Below are 20,965 nucleotides of genomic sequence, written 5' to 3' on the forward strand. Positions count from 1 at the left end.
GTTAGTGTTAGTGAAATAGTTGACGTTAGCACCTTGCTACGTTGATATGTATTATGTAAGGAAACCCACTGTTAATCAACGTTAATATGTCGTCAACTTTACAGTGACCGATTAGCTGTAGGTTTCGATAGCTAACGACAATCAAACGTAATGCACTAAGATACATTTGTTCATTAGGCCTACCTACCAGGAGCGTTTTAACTAGAACGTTAACGTAAACCAGAGAAGTAGGCTTACAGATACTAGGCTCTGGTTCTATTCAACATCAGGTCACTTTCCACAGGTGTATAGAATCAAGCACCTAGAATAGATTATGAATGCAGACTTCGTGGTGCTTGATTATAGCCTAGGGCTAGGCTGTGTGAAGGGACCTGATGAAACCCATCATGGGTTTCATTCATGGCATGAATAACGTTAGCTAACGTTACTTGTTGATGGTCATAATGTTATAGCTTCTACCGTTCTCATTTTAGTTAAAGTTAACAAATATATGCTCCTGTTTTTATTTTAACAAATGTTTAACGTTGTACACCGCTTGTTTGTGTATCAAATAGGCCAGGCTACGTTTCATTGTCTATTGATGGGTTTCATCAGGTCCCTTTCAACAGACAATCAAGCACCTAGATTATGAATGCATTGGTGCTTTATTAATACTCCTGTGGAAAGGGACCGTATGAAATCCATGAATAGGCTACTGCTAGGAAATGGACAATACGACTAAAGTCTTGTTAAAACACATAACAGAAGTTGAGCTATAATGTTTGTGTTGTCAACATGGGCTACAATGTTTACTTGGCCTACTCATTTCTGCATTGTTCTAGTCTATAAATTAAAGTGTAGCCTGGCACGTGAATCAAACTTTCCAGTTGTAGTACATTGTAAATCTGTAGGAAAAAATGTGGCTGACAGACCTAGCAAGCTGTTTAAGTTATAGCAGTTGGTTATTAAGATACTTAGTATCAGAATGATCCGTCCTTACTCATACGATTATCAACAGCAACAACAGACCCTTTACTAAAACTGAAAACAATAAAAACACAGAATTCTGCTTTGTTTGCAATTTAATATTATAGGCTAGTATTTAATTACCAGTAGCTTGATGGTGCAACAATTGTATTGTAGGCCTACTCTACCTTTTTTTTTAATTGTCCTAGAATTGTTGAGATAATTGTTTAAAAAGCTTAAACTGTTTACCATGTTAGTCATTAGGTTAAAAATGTGTCAGCCTAATGTAATGTAACAACTTCACTTAAATAAATGAGTTGTATTAAACAATTGTACAATTGCAGACATTCCTTGTATTGTTATGGTATAACTGTTAAACTTGTTTGCTTTTGTCTTTTAGGTTCCAGACCAGACCAGTGGTGATGGCCGTGTATGACATTTTGTGTGTGCCTGTCTGTGCACACCTGTCAACCAATCTCTGACAGTGTTGCTAGAAACATACCTACTAACATACATTCTTACAAACATGTGACCATATCTCAACATATCTGTGCACATACCATTTAACCATACTGAGACTTATCCAAGATCTACACTAAGACATTCTGAGAACTATATTGTTGTGTGAGGACTATACTAACTATATGGAACTTGTATACTTGTGAATCATATTTGTCAACCATTCATACCTTTGAATCATACCTGTGCTGTAACATCTGTGAAACTTAGCTGTGCTGTTAGTCCTCTGTTTTTAGACCTGAGCTGTGCTGTGTGAACATTAAGATTCTAACCTAAGTTCTGTCTAAAACGGATCATCTGAAGGGCTGACTCTTTTATTCTTCAGTATAGATCACCATCAAATTTGACCTATTATCATTAACTGAGGCCTCTAGCTGTTGCTGCCAGTTCAGAATTAAAACTGATAAATAGATCTGTCTTAGGATAGTATGATTGGCATCATCAAGTTATGTAAGAATGCAAATTCAGACATCTGGTTTCTCCCTTATCATTATTGGTTTTAACTTTAAAATTGGTTTCAACAACTTTTTTGACTTCAAGCTTGCATTGGTTGTTAAGTGTTCATTAGTGTGTTCTGAGTATCATTCTGCTGTTTCTGCAGTACTGTATTAAAACAAAGAATTGTTGATCAATATTGAATTGACAATTTATTTGTACTGACCGTCATATACTCTAAGCTAACATCTAACCAAGTAAGTGGTTTTCAAAAATACTGTAAGTCTACATGTATGTAATCTGAATAATCATACTGTAAGTAATGTTATACACAACAGTTTTTACATTTACATGCAATGGTAATTCCCTGGAATTACATTTTCTAGTTCAGAACTGCTGTTTGTGCTGCCAACCAAAACTTCACTGAGAAATGCACACAAATCAAGATATGACACAATGCTGCAATAAACACAACTGGAATGTGTTACCACACACCAAAATGGAATCAATCCAATGTACTGTTCCTGTAATCTGAACTGTTTTGACATGAATGCCCTCAGAAGTAATTATAACTCAAAATGCCAGCTTTCACTCAATTTAAGGGTTTCCTTGACACTTATTAAGCCTAGTCCTAGGGTTAAAGATCTTCACTCTAATTCTCCTATATGGTCTAGGACCAGCATTCTTCCATGTCCAGGAAACAAACCACTTTCAACCACAGAATGTTTTTTTTTTTTTTACATTTCATATGGTTTGATTTTTAAGTAAGGTTGTGATACTAGGCATGAGAGCATCTCTATTTTTCTTGTAGGTGTATTTTGACGTTTATGAGGTGTATCTACTTACCTTTGTCTCAGAAAAAGTAGGGGCGTTGTCGTTAATGTCTGTCAGTGAGATGGTAGCAGTCGCTGTGTTTGACAGACCGTTGGATGCTCCACCCATGTCTCGGATCTCCACGGTGACCAGGTGTTTCTCCTGAGTCTGGGACAGAGGAACAACAGGACTGGGAGTGTAAGCACACACATATTCATCAATCAGCTTCTGGAAAACTCTTTTCAAACAGACAAATGTGTGTGCTTATTCAAGATTCATGACTTGCTTTCCATGTCACAGAATTTTGTGCATTTGTACAATAAGGGCCAGCTCTGGAATATTCTTTGAGTTTTCTCTCCAGGTTATTTGACATTCTCAAAGTCAAAGTCAAAGTCAAAGTCAGCTTTATTGTCAATTTCTTCACATGTTCCAGACATACAAAGAGATCGAAATTACGTTTCTCACTATCCCACGGTGAAGACAAGACATATTTTACCAATTTAAGTCCACAGACAAACATAACATTCAAGTAAACAAAAAAGTAAGTAAATAAGTAAATAAGAGGGCACATATAATAATGAAAAAATAAGAGCAGCAAAATTTGGTTGAAATTGTGCATAGACAGTCAATAAAATACTAGTGCAAAGTCAGGCCAGTAAAAGGCTTGGGTAGTTCTGTTTGACCTAAGTAATAAAGAAAGTGGCATAGTGGTGCAAGTTATGTAAGAGCAGCAGAAGTGTTGTGTTTTCAGGACAACAACACCAAGTTGTAAAGTGTACAAGTGTGCAAGTGTGCAAGTGGAGTAGTGCAGGCGGCCATTGTGGGTCCAATGTCCAGGATGTTATGTAGCTGAAGCTGTTGGTGAGTCTGGTAGTGCGGGAGCGCAGGCTTCTGTACCTCTTCCCAGAGGGCAGTAGATCAAACAGATTGTGAGCATTCTTTTTCTATTCTTACGCTCACTTGGCTTTGGGTTGGGCTTTGTGCTCACTGTGGTGACTACATTACTGTAAGTGCTCTTCTAAACTTCTGTGCACTATGTGGCCAGAGTTTTTCCCCCCGTGGCAGACACAAAAGAATTCAGAATCATGATTATATTATGTGTTTGATTTTAGCTTGTGTACAGACAAAACTGTTTGTGTGTGTGTGTGTGTGTGTGTGTGTGTGTGTGTGTGTGTGTGTGTGTGAGAGAGAGAAAGAGCGAGAGTGTGTAAGGGTGCGTGTGTACCTCTCTGTCCAGAGAAGCTGATTTGATAGAGATGATTCCGGTGAAGGAGTGTATGGAGAACAGATCCGTGCTGGACAACAGGATGTATCTGATCTTGGTATGAGACGTATTGGGCTCATCATTATCAGTGGCATTTATTTGGCCAACCACAGTACCTGAAAACACACACACACACACACACACACACACACACACACACACACACACACACACACACACACGGGATTATATATGGAAACATGATTGTGCTTGAATACTCAGTAGATGGTACATTTCGAGTTCTCTTGCATATGTGTGGGTGTGCATGAAAATATTTATTTAATTTTGTGCTATGCGTTGCCTTGAACAAGGTCTCACCGATTTTACTGTGTTCTTCTACACTGTAGAGTAGGGACCCAACAAATTCTGGTGCGTTGTCGTTGACGTCCTCGATGTGAACTGTGATGGGCAGGGGGAGATCTGTCTCCTTGCGGGTAAATACGTTGAAGACTCGAGCTGTAAACTATGGGAGAATGAGATGCTATTATACAATAGCTCTGACAATGCCACTATACAATATCACATGAACTATGGTGTTAACAAACTCTGAACTTTTTTCAGCTTTCAGCTTTTCCTGTTTGAAACAGTGGGGATGCTGAATGCTGGGGTGTTGCTCAGATAATTACAAATATACTATATGTTGTCTAATGTGCTTTAGTGATAACTTCAATTAGCAATTCAGTCAGGACACACACACACACACACACACACACATTCATTTGATCCCCAAGGGGAAATTCAAGAATCACACATCAATGGCAGCACTAGACACTGATAAGTCAGATGTATGGGGTGGAGGTGGGTTGCAAAAAGGCTTGCAGAGAAAGTGGCAAGACTAGGCAGGCTACAGCAGCTTACAAAGGGCGCCCTGAATGATGTCCAGCAATAAAAAAGTGAGTGAAAAGCGGTGGCCTGCCTGAACTCATGCTATGCTCCATTTGTTGAAGATGACAGAATTGAGAATTTCCACATGGCAGATGTTCAATCAATGGGAATGTATTTCCCATCCGTATCTCATTTTGTGTGTGTGTGCGTCAGCACACTGATTTGATTCAGGTATGGAAGCAGTGAACAGAAAACATGCAGGGCACTCCTAGCAGTGACAGCACTTTATTCACAAAAACCCAAAACACAGAAGCACACACGCACAAACACACACATGTGGACACACACACACACACACACACGCACAAACACACACATGCACATGCACACACACACACACACACGTTTGAAATAGAGTTAACAAAACATGATACAACTCTTACAGTAAAATAAAGACACAACACATTCAACGCAGTGGGGTGGTGTGTGCGCGTGTGTGTGAATAAATAAAAAAAGAGTCTCTTTCTCTCTCCTGCATGTGCACACACACACACACACACACGCACACTGCACAACACAACTTGCATATTTAGCTGGAGAGTTAGCTTAGAGATTCATTTGAGTGAGAGAAGGGGTGGGTGGGGGTAGAGGCATCCAGTCTTAGCAGCAGAATCAGAATCTGGAGATGGGACGCAATACTCACGACAACCACAGGGAACTCCTCACGGTCCAGTGGTCGGTGGACCCTCAACAAGCCGCTGCGCTCATCGCACGAGAAGACGTCCTTCGGGTGAGTGGTCACGCCCGGTCCGCTGATGGTGTAGTACACTGTCTGGTTCTGACTGGAATCCGACCCAATCTGAGAGAGAGAGAAAAACAGAGGGAGAGAGAGAGAGAGAGAGAGAGAGAGAGAGAGAGATGGGGAAGTTTAGATATGTGTTCATTAGAGTATTTTATTATTATTTTTAAAAAGATGTTAGTGTCAGTGTCAGGCCATTGTATAGCACCATTTGAATGAGAGAATGAGAGAGAGGGAAGTGGGTGAGTAAGAAAGAGCAAGAGAGAGAGAGAGAGAGAGAGCAAGAGAGAGAGAGAGTCTCTGACTCAGCTAGGAGTGTTGCACATTCACTTTCACATGTGCTCTGGAAGACACTGTTCACAGAATGACCTAAAGTGCACTGATGTGTCAGGAGGGCTAAACCACTGACCCCAGCAAAGTTAGCCAACTGTTGCTAACACTGAGTGACACTTGAGTGACAAATACAAATCTCAAACAACCACAGACAACCACACAACACAAGTAGACAAATCCAGCAGTGCTATTGCTCCAGGTTGTTACTGTAAGCGTCTGTGGTAAGGCTGGCTGTGTTGGTCTCTCACCTGTTCCAGGTCCTTAGGGTAGGGAGGCGGAGCGTTCTCCTGTAAGTAGATAGGAGGAGGACTCCAGCGTCTCCTGAAGCGCCGCAGAACGCCAGTCTTCTGCTGGGGCACGTGAGGCTACACACACACACACACACACGCACACACACATACACATCAGCACACACACACACACATAAATATGTGGGAGTACAGACAATAACACAACACACATGTGTGGGTGTGTGTGCGGACATACAAAGGGAGACATGCATAAACACAAATAGATGCAAAAACATGCAGGCAAACAACCACATGCAAACATGAGCATACACATGTGTACACACACACACACACACACACACACACACAAAAATACACACACACACAAACTCTGAAGTTCATACATACACACACACAAATCGTGTCACTGCTTCTAACAAAACATAAGCTCCCCTGCGTGTTTGACACACACTTGCATATAGTGCCTATGGCATATGGTCTTGGTGTCTAGAGTTAGTCAACATCAGCAATCTCTCCATAGGCTGAGCCCAGGGAAGTTAATCAGTGGCAGATCTATAAATGTGTTACACATGTGCTTTAGTGAGCTAAGCGCTTGGTGTTGTGCCTACAGGCAAAAAGGGACTGCAACAGTTTCTACAGATTGGAGCCCCACACCTCAGTCTTAAGGCCAACGTCCACTGTTAACACCAAAGTTTAAAACTTGTTCTATCTCTTGAGCGTCAAATCCATTGACGAGAATGCCGCCCCCAATGGGCGTTGGCCCTTATCTGTGTGTGTTAAGGTAAAGTCTTTAGGAACAGCATTCCTGCCATACCTCCCACTTTCCCTCACGGCGGTCTGGCCAAGCAGACAAGCCATATAGCTCCACTGAGTCATGTCTCTTCAAGCCCCCAATCAATCTATCTATCTATCTATCTATATGTCTATCTAGTGTTAAAGCATTGGCTGTTTTTTTTTTTTTATTTGCAAACATCATTGACATTACAGAAAATGCAACACTACGACATGCACATGAATACTACATACGACAAACAGACGTACATTACATAAACACATACTGTAACTTAACAAGACATCACATTGACTTGGCTTCCACAAACATAACACAACATAACATTAATAACAGAAAGGCTAAGGATGATTTGCGTCCAGGATGATTACAGATATGATTATCAGGGATGAAATTGATGACCGGAATGAAAAGAAGGGGGGATGCGGATGGTAGCTCTACGAGTGTGAATGAGGTGGTGTTGGGATGGGGGTGGGGATGGGGGGTGAGGGGTAGTGAGTATGTGAGGATGTATGTGTGGATGTGTGTGTATATGATATGTATAAGGCTGGCTTGCTGTTGGGCCAGGAGGAGAGAAGCTGGAACATAGAGAGGGAGGGTTTCAGAGGAGAGGAGTTGTAATTATTCTATTAATGATAAGTATAATAATAGGAATAACTGATTGCCTGGTTGATTGCCTGACTGATTGCCAACCTGGGCACCCATTAATGGCCACAGTTCCACCCAGCCCCTGCAGTTATACTGCGACGAGCTGACAGAGGGGAGGACCTGTGTGCCACCCATCGCCCCAGGCCCCCAGCATATGCACACATCCCCCACTACCACGACCAACCACACCTCGCCCCCAGACCTTCACCCAACACGCCACTCTTGACCTAAATATGTACAGTATGTGAATGGCTAGGTTGAGGGGTCTATCTAGAGTGTAGCATTAAAAGAAGTGGGCATGCATGGTGAATATCTGTCAGGATTTCCCCATGCACACCACACTTACCCTGTGTAAGATGTATGCCTCCTCAATGTGTGCATTAAAATAAGTGAGGCATGCAGATAGACACCTGATGAGGCATCTACCTGCACTCCACTCTTACCCTAGCCTGTTTTGTAGTTTTTGTTTATGTATGTCACCTAACATGTAGTGCGATTAAAAGAGAGTAAAGCGTGCTGTGTGCTTCCAGGACAAGGCGTGTGCATGAGCCGCATGAGGAGGGTGCACACGTGGGGGCCCAGGGCCAATAGATAACCCACAGGACCCAACCAATGCCAAAACCACACAGCGACCCGCCAGGACCAGTCTCCCAAGCCATCCAATGGGGCCCCGCAGAATAATCCACGGGAGAGGCAGAGAGAAAGAGTGAAATTAGTAAAGTTATCAGAGAATGTAAATAAAAGGGGGAGGGAAAGAAGGGGATGCTATTTATATTACTACTACTACTACTACTACTAATAATAATAATAATAATAATAACAACAATAATAGTTCCAGCTACCCTCCCCAGCCTAGTGTTCGATGATATGTGTATCTGTTGATGAAGTGTGTTATGATCGTGTGGAGATGGAACTCAGGCAAAGAGGGTCAGGACTGTAAGTAGGTGATAAAGGGGTACCAAGGAGAGGTTGTATCCTGAGTATTGATTAAGTTTGTAGTTGATAGGTTTTCTAATGATATATAGTCTGTTAACAAGTTTTTCCAATGAGTGATGTGAGCTTTTTTTTCTTAGATTTCCAGTTCATGAGGATTGTTTTCTTGGCGATAGTCAGCGCTACCAGCAGTGTTTTATTGCAGGAGTTGCTTAAATTGACTGTGGATGTATCACCAAGTATGCATAAGGAAGGGGATGCTGGGATGTGACAGCCAAAAATGGAAGAGAGAGATTTTGTGACACTCACCCAGAAGTGGTTGATTGGAGTGCAATGCCAAACCGCATGAATGTATGTATCTGGGTTATTTTGTGTGCAGTGAGTGCAAAGATCCGAGCCAAACCCCATTTTAGCCAATTTATGTGCAGTGAAGTGGAATCTGTGAAGAACCTTGTATTGTATTAGTTGTAGATTACTATTCTTTGTCATGAGGTAGATGTTTTTGCACATTTTGGTCCAGAAGTCGGCACCGGGAGTAATTGATAAGTCTGATTGATAAGTGATATGGCAGGCCAATTGTTTTTTCTGAACGAGATATAATTTTGTAAATTTGGGAGAGTATTTTTTTGGGAGAGGGAATATTAAGCAGCTCTGAGATTGGTGGGGGAATATCATGGTTAGCTGTCTGGATGTTAATTTTTCCTAGGATAGATGATTTAATTTGCAGGTATTGTAAGAAGTGTTTACTCTCGATGCCGTGCTTCTGGACCAAACAGGAAAATGAGGCCAGATTATTGTCTTGAAGAATGTGTTGAAGGTGAGTGATGCCCTTTCCTATCCATGTGTGAAAGTTAAGTGTTTTTTTTATTGACGGTGAAATCTGGGTTATTCCAAATCGGGGTCTGAATTGATGGTGCTATAGGTGAATCAGTGATGTGGTAGAATCTCCACCAGGCTGTCAGAGTAGCTGAAATTGTTGGGGCTTTGAAGGATGGATGTTTTTTGACCGACTGACTGCAGAAAGGGAGATCTGAGATTTTAATTTATTTCTTTACAGATTGTTTGTTCTAGGTCTAACCAGGTGTTGTCTGAGGGGGTGGGGGTGTAGCCATTTTTGTGGATGAAGTGGAGCTGGTTGGCCAGGGGCATAGTGCTGGAAGTGTGGGGCCTCTAGTCCTCCCATTGCTTTTGGTTTTGGAGAGTGGCGAGTTTGATCCTTGGGGTCTTATCTTTCCAGTAGAATTTAGTGATTAATGAATCGAGAGACTTAAACCAGAGGGTGGTGGGCTGGGTTGGAATCATAGAGAATAGATAGTTTATTTTGGGCAGTATTGTCATTTTGATTCCTGAGATTCTGCCCATGATGGATAATGGGAGGTTCTTCCAGCGTTGAAGGTCATCATCTATTGAAGTGAGTAGAGGGGAATAATTTAGGCTAAATAAGTCTGACAGCCTGGGGGAGACTTTTATCCCTAAGTAAGTGATATAGTTAGTGCAGAGTGGGATAGGTGAAGAGTTGGCTGTCACATCCCAGCTGTTGGGATGTAATGGGAGAACTGCAGATTTATTCCAATTGATTGAGTATTCAGAAATTTTAGAGAATGTGTCAATGAGTTTGATGGTTTCTTCTACTGATGTTGTGGGGTCTTGAAGAAAGAGAAGAATGTCGTCAGCATAAAGGCTGATTTTGTGATGCATATATGGAGTCTGGACACCTTTGATGAGGGGGTTCTGACGGATGGCAGCTGCTAGGGGTTCAATGAAGTTTGTAAATAGTGAGGGGGAGAGTGGGCACCCCTGTCTAGTTCCCCGGTGAAGAGTGAAACTTTGTGATGTTAGTCCATTGGTGATTACTGTGGCTGAAGGAGAGGTATATAGAAGTTTAATCCAGTTAATGAACGACTCCCCGAAGCCAAACCTCCCTAATGTGGAAAACAGGAAATTCCAGTTCACCCTATCAAAAGCTTTTTCTGCGTCCAGAGTTGCTATGATGGTATTATCTTGAAATTTTGTAGAGTGATACATTATATTTAACAGTCTCAAGGGTGTTGGTGGATGAAATTCTACCTTTAATGAAGCCTGTTTGGTCTGGGTGGATAATGGATGGGGTGACCTCTGCTAATCTGTGTGTTAGCATTTTTGCGATTATCTTATTGTCCACATTGAGGAGAGAAATTGGTCGGTAGCTGGATGGCAATGTTGGGTCCTTATTGGGCTTGAGGAGCAGTGAAATTGAGGCTGTGGTGGAACTAGTTGGAAGACGTCCTTTCTGTTTTGATTCATTAATCATTCTGATGAAAAAAAGTGGAGCTAAGATGGTCCAAAATTGTTTGTAGAACTCAGCAGGAAAGCCATCCGGACCTGGTGCTTTATTATCGGGCATCTGTTTCAGGGCATCAAACAGTTCTTGTTGAGTTATAGGTGATTCTAGGTTTTTATTTCGGTCTCATTGAGTTGTGGTAATTGATGCTGTTTAGGAAAGAGTCTATGAATTCCTGGTTGGGGTTTATTTCTGAAGAATATAGTTTATTGTAAAACTGGTAAAAAACATGATTTATTTCTTCAGGTGAGCTGGTTAGCTTCCCTGCTGAGTTCTTTATGACGGGATTGTTGATTTTTTTTCTTTGTTACGTTGGATTTGATTTGCTAAGTATTTACCTGATTTATTGCTATGGTGGAAGTTTTCCTGCCTTAGACGGTGAATCATAAATTGAGTGTGTTTATTGAGTATTTCATTAAGTTTGAATTTATGTTTCCTAAGTTTTGCCTGTGTTTCTTCAGTTGGGTTGCTTGCATTGGTTTCTTCTAACTGTTTAATTTTATTGTTGAGTTCTACTTCCTGTTCTTTTTTTCTTTTTTTTTTGTATACTGAATATGAGATGATTCTTCCTCTGAGTACTGCTTTTCCTGTTTCCCACAGAAGGGAAGGAGATGATTCAGGGGAGCCGTTCATTTCTAGAAAGAATGCCCACTCTCTCCCAACAAAACTGTTTTTTATTTTATGATGTACACAAGTGATTAGATGATGTAGAATTTCAATTCAGATCTGAGAAGTGCACCAGATGGACAAAAAAATTGTAATGAAGATGAAGATGTGCTTGATTTTCAGAAGCTTTTTTTCTTGAACCACAGCTTTTTTACATTTTTTTTGTCATTATGCATTAATTTAATGTTTATTAAGATGGTTTTAATGTTAATGTTCCAATTCCTTTGCTCCCATTGTGATGAGCCTGATGTTTGGTATTGACAAAATCCAGCCTTGGAGCACACGTAAAAAATGGGGGGAAATCTTTATAATGTTATAAAGAAAACACTGCTTTGGATAGAAATGTAAGTATTTCTCATTAGTGCACCATGTTACAGTAAATGGATCACCTCCCACGGCTCTCATACCTGCTCAGTGTGAGTGAGAGTGACATCTACTTTCCAGCGGTGGTGCCTCTGGTCTTGGGCCCACACACAGAAGGACTTGCCCTCCGAGGTGACCCGCGTGACCCGTGCCGTCACAATGGTCCCGTCCGGCAAGACGGCGAAGTCAGGGTCACAGACGGAAAAGTAAAATCTCCTTGCGCCGCAGTCACCAACATTGACTGCCCACAAAAATACACACACACACACACACACAGACACACATACAGTACATACATGTGAGAATGTCCATTCACAAACTCTCACTGAACTAAACAGACACAGATCTGAAAATAGTATCAGTTTCAAACAATGGATCCATAGTATTCAGCTGTGCTTGAGGGCTGTGAGAGCAGGTTAGGGTGTTTGAGATGTACCTTTAGAGACGACATAACCTGCCTTCACCTCAACTGGCACCTGCGCCTGGATAGTGGAGGGAACACAGCATTGTGCACACTGGATCAGGACCTGAGAGAGAGAGAGAGATAAGACAACAGAATCAGTAGAGTACCAGTTTTGTTTCATTGTTCCAGGCCTATGTCAAAAGCAGGCTCGGATGAAGCTGGGAAGAATTAAACACATAGTTAAACACACAGTGTGCACGTCCACATTAAATCCATTCCACTCACGTTATCTGTACATATATATATGTGTGTATGTATATATATCCTCAGAAACATAATATGTGTATATATATATATATATATATATATATACACATATTATGTTTCTGTGTTGTTACTGTTATACTGTGATATAGTGTACACCTATGTATATGTCTACACATAGACACCTAGTTTTTCTGTGTCTTATTCCATTTTCCCTCCATACTTTGTATGACTGCTTTGGCAACACGATTGTCTTATTTGTCATGCATTTTGAATAAATGCATGTAATAAAGCATTTTGAATTTGAATTTGAGAGAGAGAGAGAGAGATAGTGGGGGTTGAGAGAGAGGTAGACAAAGGAGGAGGACCAGCAAGAGAGTGATGTTATATCATATGACTTAATGTGAGTGCATCTAGCAACGATTTGAACAACTCATGACAGCTTTAACAGCACAGTATTAGACTATACATTTACAACACAGATCACTGAGTCAGAGGAGCCACTCATTTATCAGGGTGTAACTGCTCTTAGCTCAGACCTATCAGCAGATAACATACTGTAGGGAGGGAAATGTGACATTGAATTTCTCAGTCACAGGTTTTCCAATTAACACATTCACACAGGGCACAGCTCCTGATGCTTGCATAAAAACATTCATGCACACACTGGTGCAAAGCATACATACACATACACACACAGACACACACACATGCTGGTATGAATAGGGATGTAGCGAATACCGGTGAAACGGTACACCACGGTAAATGTTGACGATAACAATCACCGTTTTCATTTCAAATATCAGAATTATCACTGTTAATTACCACGGTGTGGAAACTGTGTGTTTAATCCTTCCCAGCTTCATCCGAGCCTGCTTTTCACATAGTCCTGGTACAATGAAACAAAACTGGTACTCTACTGATTCTGTTGTCTAATTGATGGATTTAACTGCGATTCGGATTAGGCTACAGCTGCTTTTAAAAGGCGGAACATTTTCACCGCAAAACGTGCGCTGTATCATGTAGCCACTCTGCGTCTTTTTATGTGCGCATCCACATTAAATCCATTCCACTCACATTATCAAGAGAATACAATAGCCTAAAGTTTTATTTTGAACACTTACTGGGTCTCACTCATTGGATCCAAATAACAGAAATAGCAAACTTCATGTCATGGTAGGGTAAGTTAAGATGTAAGCACATAGTCAATTAAACATGACCAAGGAAGAAGTGAACGGGACAACACACAAACGTTATGCTATGTATTAAGAATGCTCAGCTCAGCCAGGTTTGCTTGTGCAGTCAGGATGTAGGCCTATGATTGTGACCGAAAATATGCCCTTCTCCAGTAGCAATAGGCCACATTAAAATGCACCAGAATAAAGGCATCACATCTACTCAGTAACAATTTTTTCCCCCAGGTGAAAATAAGTTCCAGCGTCCCTGGTTAAAAAGTTGCTCTTTTGACAAGGTTTTGCCTATTTTTTGGTAAATATAAGCAAAAATAATTTTGGTCACTATAACCATGAGGTTACATTTTCATACCATTATATCCCTAGAATGAACACACACACACACACTCACACGTTAGGACAGAGCGACATACACCGCCTGTCCTTATAAGGCATTTCCTTATTAGCTGTCTGTCATGTTAAAAAGCTTAAAAAACTTCAACATTTTCTACCTCCATACTCTCACACAAAACATACTCTCACAACAACCATTAGCATATCCAAATTCTTCTTTCACTACACACACAGACACTGGTTAATAAATACAAATCCTAAAGCCAAACAGAGGGAATGGAAACTGACGGCATGCCTTTAATGTTGGTTGAATGAAAATAATACAGGCTTAATCTACTCAATGAAATCAGCTACTATGGGAGCCCCTATAAAAACTTCTTTTGTCTCTGAAGTATGTACCTTTCTATTCAGGCCATTCTTTCATGACACTTGACAAAGTCAAAGGTAGCCTGGAAACCAGACTCTCTGACTTCGCAGAGAGTCTGGCCTAGATCTATAGGCGTTCGTTTATTTCCGGGTGGGAGGGCAGAGTTTTGAGGTTCAAAATCATTGGAGTTCCTTTGAACCGCTTTGAACCAATCACTAACAACCGGCGTTTCGTCATACAGAGAAGTTTCTCTGCAGCACGCCCACAACAAGCACGGGTGCATCTTATCAGCAAACAATCACATGTTTCATCTGCGTAACTCTCGCCAAAATGCATCATTTAGTGTTTTGTGAATGTACCCAAGTCAAACTTTCATTTAAATGCATAAGTACGTCCAAAGCGCCACTTTTAAGCTTGTATGCGTTGTCGTTTTCGGGTGAAATGACCTTTTGAATGGGATTCCTATAGGGCTACTACTTTTTTGATACAATCGCGTCAAAATCGCTATTTTTCAAATACTATGAAGGCTCGACACAACATGAAACTTTGATCGAAGTATCATCAGTGTCTCTACACATGAACTCGAGCATTGAGAACATTGTTGGTGTACACAGAGTTTACTAAAAGAGAGGTTTTGAACAACTCACTTGTTTTTCCTGCTCGCTGCCATCTTGCAAGGAGTGAGTTGTCCAAAATCTTTCTTTTTTAGTAAACTATGTGTACACGAACAATGTTCTTAATGCTCGAGTTCATATGTAGAGACACTGATGATGCTTCGATCAAAGTTTCAAGTTATGTCGAGCCTTCTTAGTGTTTGAAAAATAGCGATTTTGACCCGACCATGTAGCCTACTAAACTACAGTTTGACTCGGAATGCGTTAAGAACCTTTAGTGACAAAATCTATGACTAAAGTTTAGCTGACATATAACATCCTACTCCACTGTGACTTCGTTCATGACACTCCTGTTAATAGGCTAAACTATTATTTACATTTGCTCAAAGATTTCATAAGTATAAGTCATTTTCACTCCCTACGTTGATGTTTTCCAAGCGATCTGCTTCAGGGGCGGGGACGTAGTAATTGAAACACCATGCCTGGGTACGTAATCGCTCTCAGGGACGCCCACTGTTCGCTGGTTGGTCGGCTGCCCAACTGCCGAAGTAAACGAGCGTGAATCAACCTATTCCAGACGGAGTACTGTAGGGAAAAGAAATCGACCGGAAGTACGTAGACAGGCCAAGGCCAGGCTAAGTCAAAGGCACTCCTTAAATGAAAGTCTTTACTGACTGGACGTGTGGACTGATTACCTGTGTGCCTTGGTCTGGAGACTTTCATCTCTCTTTTATTTTCTTTTGTGCCCAGATGTGCAAAGCATGCATGCATACACACACACCCACACACACTCTCTCTCTCTCTTTCTGGTAGGACACACCAGTATTAACACACACATGATAGGAGACAGAGTGACATACTCTGCTTGTCCTTAAGGCCTCTCCTTATTAGCTGTCTGTCATCTGTTAAAAAGCAAGGTACACTTTCTCACAGCCTTTTGTCATTCATCAAAATTAACTTTATCTTCTGACAGAATGGCGGCTACCTAAGTATCGACTGAAGGAGTCCTTTACAGACAGATTATCTTTAATTGAAGTGTCTTGGTCTGAAGACTTTTATATCTATTTATTACTTTTAACTCATAATTTTGACTCCAAAGAGCTGGTCCGGCAAGACCAGTGAAGACAAAGACTTTTTAGGACTGAGCATGCCGACAACCTTTGTCTCAAGTAGCTTTACTTAAGCTGTCTATTACTTAACTACACTTTACTTAAACTAACTATTTAAACTAGTTTACTGTAAGATAGCCTGGGGTGAACCCAGACGAACCTGTTAGCAAATCTGAATGTGCTCTGCAGGTCAGCCTGGAAAGGATCACTTTGATGTCCATTCCCGAATTACCAAAAACCCAGGATCCAATCTCAATGGTGTGCATTCGACACAACCAGTGGCTGTGCTGATGGCGACAGATATGGACGTGTATTTTATTTGGAATTCAGTAAACAACTGCGTTTATAACCTTTACTTACAAAAATGATGTGTTGCACTTCTGAGATAATTTGGTTTAGTCTAATTTACAGAGTTTAATGTACCAATCTAAGTTTAATTTCACTGCTGCTTACACATCTAAGTCATACAATGTGAAACCGGAGTCAATGAGATCCTTCCCAGATAGACCTGTAGAGCTATTTTAAATTTAGTTCATGTTGGGTTCAGGTTTGTGTAGGTTCACCCAAACTGATTTTAAGCTATATTTTAAAGCTATTGTCCCTTTGAGGCTTTTATTTTTTATAATTATTGTTTTTTTTTATATATGAAGCACATTGAATTCCCTCTGTGCACTACATAAAGGTTGCTTTGTCTCACTTTGCTTTACTCCCTATACCCTCACCCCTAAACTCTGGGCACAAGCCTCTTAAACTTAAGCATCTGGACTTTAAAGCAGTTGCTCTAAAGCAACTGGACTCTAATTTGTTCTGTAGCATTAGGTGTGGAGCCAGAACAAGCATTAGAGACATGGACAGATAAGGTTCACCATGCACAGTAAAACACAGAGAAACCTGGAACACTGCAGTCTATTGTTTAAATTGGTTTGTGTGTGCGTGTGTGAGAGAGAGAGAGGGTGGGGGGGGAGAGAGGGAGAGAGAGAGAGAGAGAAAGTATGCATGCAGGAGGTTTGTGTGGTTATGAGCATCTGTCATTCACTGTAAAAATCAAACTAATATCTTCTGTGTCTGTCTGACGTGGTTGAGTGTGGGGGCAGGTAATCTCTTACAATATTTTTCAGATTATCTTTTTGTCTACAAGTCTACAGCTTGTCTGCTTGCATGCCTGCGCATGTGTGTGTGTGTGTGTGTGTGTGTGTGTGTGTGTGTGTGTATGAGAGAGAGAGAGAGAGAGAGATAGAGAGAGAGTTCTGTAAATTGGATAACTTTTTAGGAGAATATTTTAACAGTGTCTTATTCTTCCCATCATGCTACATTCAGTTCATTGTCACACTAAGACCCAAGCTGAGCATAGACTTAGCTGCTACATGTCATCTAGAATGAATGATGTCATCTGACATGCTTTGATAGTATTTCACAATGATACCGAGTGTGAACGTATGTCTCATAGCTCACCTCGGCTTGTCCCCTGCACTCAGAAATCTGGCGCTAGTTAGCCAATGCTACCAACACAGTGTTTCATTGTGGTGCCTCGGGCATCGGCCTAGCCATGCAAATAAATCACTGTTTTACACCATTTACGAGGCTCAAAGTAGCTCCATACTTCATTCCAAAAATAATTCCGTAAAAATGCATGGATTCCAGTTGCTGCTACTGGAAGCAACTGAATCCATGCATTTCCACTGAATTATTTTTGGAATCTGATCCCTTATCATACCTGTTCGTTAGGTGCTTAAACATTTCGACTTATGGTGACTAAATTCAAGATGGCGTCGAACGTAAAATTCCTTAAGGTACTGTCTGTATAAATCGTCTTGTAAATAAACTACCAGTGCTTTTTCAAAGTTCTCCATGTCTCGTTTTAAATGTCAAGGCCCTCGGAAGTCTACCGATGAAGTATGGAGCTACTTTGAGCCTTTACTGACTAAGCATCAACATGTAAAAGAATGATGATACAACCATGCAATAATAATGCTCTAGTTTTACCATTTGGACTCTATCTCTCTCTCTCTCACACACACACACACACACACACACAAACCCAAAATTAGTTCATGAGGAAAAAAAAACACATTCAAAATAGTTCAAAACACATTCATATACATTCTGGAACAGATACCCTGCATCCTTTTGTATCTCTAAGAGTGCTTCAACGACTTGCACTGTTGCTCATCATAACTAGCCTAGAAATCTAGACGCGCCCCTAGCGGCAGCAAATTACATTTGCTGTCAGGGCTAGTCTAGCAACTCTCCGTTGGCTTGTGAACTCCAGAAATCGAAACTCAATCAGGCCAATGCAATTGTGTATAGAGTCGTTAGGTGGGCTTAACATAATGATTGATGGCAGAGTTGCAACGGTTTGGCTTGAATTCCCTGCTAATTCCTGCAAATAAGATGGATGTTGCTGTTGCGAACAGTTTGAACAGTTTGACGTTTGAACTAGCCAACTAGCTCTGCTTGGGAAAGCCGTGGGACTCTCTATTACTTGCACTGTTGCTCATCAAACGTTTGAAAACTAGCAAATTACATTTGCTGTCAGGGCTGTCTAGCAACTCTGCTGGCTTGTGAACTCCAGAAATCGAAACTCAATCAGGCCAATGCAATTGTGTATAGGGACTCATAATGATTGATGGCAGAGTTGCCGGTTTGGCTGTCCCTACTTGAAAACAAATAAGATGGATGTTGCTGTTGGCGAACAGTTTGACAAAGACAAGTTGCCAAATTATCCCAACTAGCCTGCTGGTGGGAAACGCTGGGACTCATAGCCGCTGTCCTATTGCGCAACGATGAAAGACAACTGGCCGGACTGACCCGATAGTGGCCAGACCCTATATTTTAATGTGGGTCTGGCTCATCAGGCTACATCATAACACGAGTCTATCAGAATAGCGTCACCCGTTGGCACGTAAGTGGTTGAGTAGCCCGTCAGAAAAGCATTATAACAGTCCAGTGTTACATTCCAGTCCATCTGAAACATCAGCAGGCCAGACCTGGCCACTCTCCAACTGGAGGTAGGTAGGCTACTTTCCAGTGTGTCCAAACTTTGTAGGGAAAACGCAGTTTAAGATTAAAGTGGACAAGCGGACAATTCCTACAAAGCTGACAATATCTAAATAACGGCCACAACCGTAACAGGATAAAAAAAAATGCCCAGTAGTTTCCCAAAGTGTACTGACCGGACAAATAAAACGGCCAACGTAGCCGACGGGTAGCCTACAGTTCTGTGATAAACCATTAATTTAAAACAAGCTAAACATTGACCATTTTAATACGAACTCGTTAGTACCAACCGCATAAACTCACCATATATATCAGAATACTGTAGAGTATTGGACCCGTAGACATGTTGAGGACACCACCATACACCATTTGTCTAATAAATTCCTAAGCATAACAAAACCGTTGCGAAGTATCTCTCAGGCTGAAGTCCACTGGGCGACGTCCGGGAGGGGAGGCGGTAGGCTTTTCAAGCCATTCCAACCCCAAGAGAGGGTGTGGTGGAGACAGAAAGCTAGTGCCGGGGGCGGCAAGACAGCGGAGTGGTTACCTTCAAGGCCTGAGTAGACTTTACAGGTTCAGCTGAAAACTGTCTATCTCTAAAGTAAACTCCACCCCCATTCCGTCCACTTGCTCTCCCTCGGTGAGTGTGTGTGTGTTGTTTCTAGACCCGGCGGCAGACACAAATTCACGGACGGGCATTACACCTTTCGGGGGGGGCACGGGAACTTAAATTGATTACGGTAGTTGCTTACACTTGACAAAACATTGTCATATGAAAATGTAGATGCAATTGTTGTAAAATGGTGCAGCTCCCAGTGCGTAGGGATGGAGAGAGAGAAAGCGAGAGGGGATGTGTGTAGAACTGAGATGCATGTGGAAAAAGTAGACGTGCTATTGAGACTGGAGCTAGTCATATTCAAAATAATGCAAAAATAAATCCGCAGATAAAACCAAAATCCTCGTTCATTTGCTAACCACTTTCAGATAGAGTGTTAGGGAGTTAGCCCCGAAGTTACGGATAACTTCGGCCCTGGAGTGGGAAAGCTCCCTGTTCTCCGACTAGGTCAGAAGAAAAAACAGTAGGCCTAAAGGTTAACGCTATCAAACAAACCCAGAAACTACTAGGCCTACTTCTACTAACTACGATATGAGATATAGCCTACCTGCGAGCCGATAAGCCATATTTGTCATCGGATGACAGGGGTTAGTGCAGAAGTGAAGTAGACTGCGCCATGTAACCTCTCCATTTAGGTGATGGGCTTACCTAATGTTCCTGATTGATTAGCTACAGAATATTACAGATTTTACAAGTTTTATTTGCTACTTAAACATTGACAAACGTATAATATAGGCCTACATTTAATACGTGTTCAAAATCAATCTATGGGATTGGGGTTGGTTGGTGCAGCCAAGCTCGTCCAGGGCGGGCCTGGCCCCCCAAAGACCCCCCATGACGCCGGGACTGGTTGTTTCTACAGTGAGTCAATATCCCCACACTTTGTGTACAGTGTCAGTTTCAAATTCATCATTGCAAATGAGAATTTGCTCAGAGAATTGTAAAGCAATTGATACATATCCAAAAGCATTTGAAGGAGAAATTGCTACTATGATGTGCACAAATGACTAAATGTTGTGGAGGTTGAACTAATAGTCATGAGAATTTTCATTCTGATCTGAGAAAAGCACCAAAGCGACTGAGAAAAACTGTGACAACCTGGCAGATATGTCCATGGCTTGGGTCATGAATACCTACAGTATACAATGACTCAGATGCCAGATAA

General features: G+C 41.4%; 1 protein-coding gene across 1 annotated transcript in view; it reads right to left on the reverse strand.

Annotated features, from left to right (window-relative positions):
- dsc2l (desmocollin 2 like) overlaps positions 1–19,793 on the reverse strand; it is a 32,910-nt gene extending 13,117 nt beyond the window's left edge. The window contains exons 1-8 of the mRNA XM_048253155.1: positions 19,488–19,793; positions 12,341–12,431; positions 11,949–12,145; positions 6,182–6,298; positions 5,505–5,660; positions 4,295–4,439; positions 3,938–4,092; positions 2,746–2,880 (exon numbers count right to left, since the gene is read on the reverse strand). Coding sequence (XP_048109112.1) covers positions 2,746–2,880; positions 3,938–4,092; positions 4,295–4,439; positions 5,505–5,660; positions 6,182–6,298; positions 11,949–12,145; positions 12,341–12,431; positions 19,488–19,553 — 1,062 coding nt within the window. The 5' untranslated portion in view covers positions 19,554–19,793. The remainder of the gene's footprint in view (positions 1–2,745; positions 2,881–3,937; positions 4,093–4,294; positions 4,440–5,504; positions 5,661–6,181; positions 6,299–11,948; positions 12,146–12,340; positions 12,432–19,487) is intronic.
- Between the last annotated feature and the right edge of the window lie 1,172 nt (positions 19,794–20,965).

This window comes from Alosa alosa, chromosome 9 (assembly GCF_017589495.1).
Source record: "Alosa alosa isolate M-15738 ecotype Scorff River chromosome 9, AALO_Geno_1.1, whole genome shotgun sequence".
NCBI classification, from domain to species: domain Eukaryota; kingdom Metazoa; phylum Chordata; class Actinopteri; order Clupeiformes; family Clupeidae; genus Alosa; species Alosa alosa.